Below are 6,163 nucleotides of genomic sequence, written 5' to 3'. Positions count from 1 at the left end.
GCTCCGCGCCCGGCGCCGCCGCTGCCCTCGCCCCGCTCCCTGGCGCAGCCCCGCACAGCACCTTGCTCACCACCATTTTAAAGCCCACGGATCCCCCCCGCCAGCGACAGCCTCCCTCCTCTCCCTGCACTGACATCGGCCCTCACGAGAAAGGAGGGTTGAATCTTTACACCAAGTTTCTGCTTTCTTCTTTTTTTTTAATCCCCAACGCAGCCTTTACACCCCCAAGCTAGCAGGAGGCAGCCGGCACAAGGTGGCTACTTTCTTGAACCGCCTCTGAAAACTTTGCGGTGCCGGCTCGGAGCGGCTGCGGCTGCAGCCGGCTGCGGCTGGGCGAGCAACTGCTCGCCGGCTGCTTAAGTCCTTTTAGAACAACTCCTACTTTTCCGGTCCGTATCGATTTCAGATGCTACTTACTGAAATATGCGGCTCCATGCGTGGTGCTTCTACCCGCTGGGAAACCAGCAGCATCTTGGACTGGGGATCAACCAGCTTTTAGATCCACTTTGGCTGTATTTAGCAAAACCCGGCGCAGCAAAAGCCTCTGAGATTGTTTTCGCCTTTTAGGTTCCAGACAAGTTCATCCTGGCGTTGCAGTTTGCTAATGATTCACTGTCTGTCTCAATCTGCTCACTACATTTCCATCAGCCCACAGCTTCCTCACTTAGAAGGTGGAGTTTGTGGGGTTTAAGTTACTGATAGGCATATCTAAGTGCTGTGTCACTCAAAGAGGAGGAGACACACGCACACACATGCACACTCGCACACACACACAAACCGCTCGGGCTTAAAGGGGAAGTAACACTTTCTTCTCCGCTTCAGAAACTGGAAACCTCAAAGATCCAAGGATTTTTTTTWATGTTTTTTTTCTGTGCGTGAAGGCAAAGATCGTGCAGTCTGCGGGCAGTATCTTATCATGCAAAGAGCTTAGCAGGTACAGAGCCTTCTTCTAGAGCTTCAGTATAGTTTAGTACAAAAGTAAGGTAGCTCACAAACATACCGGCAATTAATGGATTTTTTTTTTCAAGTCAAAGTGTACAAATCACTGAAAAGATAGCCCAAGGCATGAGGTGTAAAGATCCGAGTTAATCCTGAGCAGCGTAAYTTCCTGTCTCTTTCTGCCGTTACAATAGGATATTCAACGCTCCTAAGGCTCACAAAAGGGTTAAGCTCACCTCACACAGGTGAAGCCAGGTTACCAAGGAGGAAACAGCAGAGTTGGTTCATTTTCTCCCTTTGTGCTATGTGCATGTATTTATGAAGATAGATACAAATCTGAATAGAAAGCTGCCATAAAACCACACACTTCTTATATGACTATAAATGTGCTTGTAACAAGCTGCAATCTCTGAATATTAATTTTGACAGGCCATCAACTGAAAGCTGAGACCTGTTCAGATCTCTGGGGTTGTGCAYGGAGGGCTGGGAACAGCCAGCTGCAGGCAGTTAGGGCAGCATGCTGGGTCCGTAAATAATTGTTGCTATAATCTCATTTCACTACCCCCCTAAATCAATATGATTGTCACTCCTGTCCTGATATCTTGGAGGCATTAGAAACCCCATCCCAATTCACTGACCTAACAGATGCATGGAATACATAGCACCAATTCTAATAAAATGTCTATTTTTATCATTCCTACTGTAAATACTGCACATTACAGTATCCTACTGTAATATTAGTAAATAATGCTGTATAAAATTGAGAAGAAAATGAAGTTATTTGAATAAAACCTAATTTCTGTGGCTAAATAGATACAAGCGGAGCAAGAATCTGGCCTAACTTCCCTGAAAGTTTACCACACAGCAGTCATCTTCCGCTTGCATTTAAATACATGTAACCTTGGTGGATTTCACTGGGGATTCTCCTCATTTCCCTGAGGAAAGCTTTTCCTTTTATCACGTTTGCACTTGGAAACTTTCAGACCAAAACCAGCCTTACACATTTCATAACAACCCCATGTGCATACATATCAGGAATATCAGTTCATAAATAAAGTTCTTTTTCACCTTTGCTTAAACCTCTAGTTTTACACCTGACTTACCTGAGTGGTATTTGGGTTACTTTAGTTTTGATTGTCTGGAAATTCTCTGTTACTTAGGTGGGGGTTTTTTGCTGATTTTGCCTTATATATCTTTTAAAATTACTTCAGTGTCCTGTAATACTTTGTATATTGAAGAAAGATGCACAAAACCAATAAACCACGTGGGTGTGCGCACCCTGAATTTGGCAGACTCCAGGGGCAGATCTCCTGACGGATTCAAGTGCCCCCAGGGAGGTGTATCAACACCCGATGTCTCGGCTTGCCAGGCTGCCCAGGTGTGATCGAGAGCCCTGCCGTAGGTCCCGAGGCTCAAATACAGCACTGGGGCATCAGTAGGGGATCTAAAATAGCCACTGTGCTGAGCAAGAGCCAGCTGAAGTGAGCAAGCTTGGGGGGGATGTGCGTTCCTGGTGCGGGGGTTAAGCTGCACCTGCGGGCAGAGCTGCATGGAGGCCTCGGGGCTGCCCCGCATGGGCATGGGGGTCCCACCTTTCTGCTGGAGGTGTCTGACTCAAAGCTGGAGTCTGAGAGAGGAGAAGTTAGAACTATATCTATATATATATATTTTTTTTTAAAAAAAAAAGCAAACTGATGAAAGCAGTGCACTGAACTGCATCCTTTTTGAAATAACCAAACAGAAGCAATCCTTGTCCTGTACTCCATAGTTTAAGTGGCATCCTCTTAGCTAGTATTTAAGAACTGTAAAACTGCAATATTATGGTAAATGCCCACTATTATGCTCGCCAAGTGAATGTCGCCGAGGGACAGGCCTGAGGAGCTGTGTGAGCAAGAGGCAGTGTCACTGCAAGCTGGCCAAGGGCTAGAGAAAAGACTCGCATCCTTCAGGTTGGCGTGAACTAAGCACGCTAAGCACGGAGAGTCGAGGTAACCTTAATGCTAGGGCTGTATGCTCCCAGGAGAGCCACCCGACTCCCAGCTGGCCTCTGGCTGGCCCTGAAGTTAGTGAGGACAGAGAAAGTCCTAGCAGGCAACTGAAAGGAAGCAGCACCTGAGCAGCACAGAGATGATACACTGACAGATTCACAAATATCTCAGTGGCCAGATGGATGGAAATCACATGATGCTTGGTACTTCCTTGACCTCAAATCAGGTAAAACTCCATGGCTTTGGCTGAAATACACTTGGAGTGTATCTGTATCTGTTTGGGAGCTCAAATTCAAAGCAAAGCTCCTGGGGAGTGAAATCACATGAACTGCAACAGATATACATGAGTCTTCATAAGTTAAAACAAGAGTTTGTCCCTACTCTAGCCAAAATGCAAGGCCTTAGCATGTGAAAGTGTGTTAAGCATGCGTTAAGTAAAATGTGGATAACTCCATCCCAGAGCAAAGGTAATTATTAGGCTGAACATAAACAGGGTCATAAAGAAGGAAGAGTATAAAAAAGATGAATGTATTCCTCTGATAGCAAATTAAAGAAAAAACACACAAAGCCAATTTCAAGGATTTTTCAAGGAATAGAGGAAACTGTGGCATTATAGCACGTCAGCATAAGAACTCCTATTCTGCATCAGATCAAAGGTGCGTCTAGCCAGTGCTTTTTCTGATATCAGTGATGTCCATTTTCAAAAAGCACTTAAGTAAACCGTGGAGATCATTACCATGGATGGACATTTTAGAATAAGTGGGTTCAAAAGGGATTCAAAGCACTCAGGGAGAGCAGATTCATCAGTGGCTATTTAACACAAAAGCCTGGCTGCAACCTCTGCTTCTGGAGCTTCTGAGCAGCTACACGCCAGAGCTGGCAGGCTGCAGCGGGGCAGGACTCCGTCCATGCCCTGTGTACAAAGCACGGCCTTTCCTAAGTGTCTAGTAAAGGCCCCGTTCGGACACAGATATTGGGCTAGATGAACCTTTGATGTGACCAGTCAGTATTTCATTTCCTCTGCTAGATCACAGCAGTGATCCACCTAATTCGATATCTTGTCTCTGATAACGGGCAGTAGGTGATGCTTCAGAAGATAAGAAGAAACCTTTACTGAACAACTGCAGGATAAATTGCACTTAGTGGTGCAAGTTTAGAGTTTGGAAGTTTCTTCCTGAGCCTGGACAATTAGCACTTGGCAGATGCTCAGAGCCTGGAGGACTCGTACTTCACGTGTTTTTCATTCATGGTATACTTTAATGTACTGGGGATGAGATTTCTAATGCATACGGAATTTCAATCCATCTCTGAAACCCATTATACCATTAGCAYCAGTAACATTTTTTGTTGAGCAAAAAAAGCATCTCCTAAGGTCATTTCTGAATGTGTTTAATTGGGTGTCCTTTTTTCCCCTACAGAAGTATATGTGAAATATCTGAAAAACAGATAAATCACATCAATAAACAATTTTAATTTCCTCAGTAATGCTTGCTGCATTAAGTAATTTTATAAGTCATGTAAAAAAGCACATATAATTGTTAATRTATTGATTCTAATTTTTTAAAGAAACATTACTTTTAGAAAAATAGGAAGCTTCAAGGAAAAAGCTTTCATCTGTGAGCAGTTAAAGGGTTTCAGAATGGCCTTCATTGATTTGGACATGAAATAAGAAGACCGTTGATCAAGTCAGCTCTTCCTTCAGTAGGTCATTATTTACATGAATGTCCATGGAAGAGTGGCATAGGTAAAATCATCAAAGGATGGACTGACATGCTAACATTTCAATGGGTGCAGGAACTGATTTAAGGAATTACATAAATCAAAGTGAATGCCACTCTTGCCTCCTGTGCAGAAAAACAGTCACAGATCTAACCAGGATCTCTGTGCTTAGGAGTTAAAAGAGATAATGACACTATTAGTAATTTCTTCATATTTTCATTAAAAGGTGCAGAGCATAAAGTGTGTAGCTTCTTCTGAAGTACAGGTTAAATTCAGGTTGTTAATGACTGCTTGGCTGCCAAATGCTTGTTCCAAATGGATCTACTTTGAACTTATATTTTAAATACAAAAATTGATTATTTGCATAGCTCAGAAATACACTTAAGGCCATGCTTAACATTATGCATGACTCTCTCAGGAACTGAAGGGACTTGAGTGCTTAGGTAAGCACACAGATACATCTGCAGCATCAGCACTGCTGTGATCATGTCTTGCTCGCTTTACAAGGCAAAATCCCAGCCCCACTGAGATCCCAAACTTGAGACCACCACTCAAMGTCTTTTGGTGTAAACCAAATTCTGTTACCTCATCCAGAAATTTCATTTTTACTTGAGTGAAATCTGACCTGCAGGATTTAGCAACATTYTACCTCTCTTTAAAGCTACTTGCAATCAGGCCATACAAAGTTACAGAGAGCTCTGAGTGCAGATCACCACCAGGACYGTGCTCAGGAAGCAGTGCTGAAAGAATATCAAATCCCTTACGTATCTTCTTCAAAGCCAAAATATTCTATAGAAAGGCTGAATTATGATTAACAGGTTTACCTGTCTTTGTAGAGGACTTACTGCCATCTCAATTCTAATCTTGCCACTAGTAAGATTTTCCATTAAAACTATAGAAGATGATACAAGTGAATGGTAGCATCACATTTAATAGCTGTGTTGTTAGCAACAACAATACACTGAAAACATTTGCTAATCAATGGTATTTCTCCAGGTATGACTTGTGCACAAAACGTCTTCTCTCCTGATTTACGACATGCGGTCCCCACGCGGCCGCTGCTGCACGTGCACAGAGCACAGCTCACCCGCTGGCCTGTGCTGCGTGGGCTCTTCGGCTGGGGGAGCGGGGTGGCAGCGCCGAGACCGCTGCATATTTCACCTGGAGCCTCAGTTACGAGGAAGGATAAAAGCCGTGATATGCTCAGCTGAAAATGCACATGCAAATGCAGAGGCATCATTTGAATGCGCCCGTGTTTGCCGTGCCTGTCTCTACCCAGGAGCTGCCGTTTCTCCCGGTGTTATATTCTCACGTGTCTGTTGCTGTAGAGCTACGTCCGCCAAATGGGCAGAGGAGCAGCTTCCAGCCCATGGAAGGGGTCTCGGAGCAGGAGCAAGCAGCGCCAGCCGCCATTTGCCAGGTTTCCGATCTGGCAATAGGCCTGTGCAATGGGATGCTCCATGGGTCCTGTACCTACCCGGCTASAAGTAAGGCATCACTCAAAAGATGTAATAATG

At 44.2% G+C, this 6,163-nt stretch overlaps 1 protein-coding gene across 2 annotated transcripts in view; it reads right to left on the bottom strand.

Annotated features, from left to right (window-relative positions):
• The window catches only part of MAMLD1 (mastermind like domain containing 1), an 82,661-nt gene extending 81,633 nt beyond the window's left edge, over positions 1-1,028 (bottom strand). For both annotated transcript variants that reach the window (XM_026080216.1, XM_026080226.1), the window contains exon 1: positions 418-1,028. In XM_026080216.1, the coding sequence (XP_025936001.1) occupies positions 418-471 (54 nt within the window). In that variant the 5' untranslated portion in view covers positions 472-1,028. The remainder of the gene's footprint in view (positions 1-417) is intronic.
• Between the last annotated feature and the right edge of the window lie 5,135 nt (positions 1,029-6,163).

Source organism: Apteryx rowi, unplaced genomic scaffold, assembly GCF_003343035.1.
Source record: "Apteryx rowi isolate R43461 unplaced genomic scaffold, aptRow1 scaffold_115, whole genome shotgun sequence".
Lineage (NCBI taxonomy): Eukaryota > Metazoa > Chordata > Aves > Apterygiformes > Apterygidae > Apteryx > Apteryx rowi.
The sequence above is the reverse complement of the archived record's forward strand: the minus strand, read 5'-3'. Positions and strand labels throughout refer to the sequence as shown.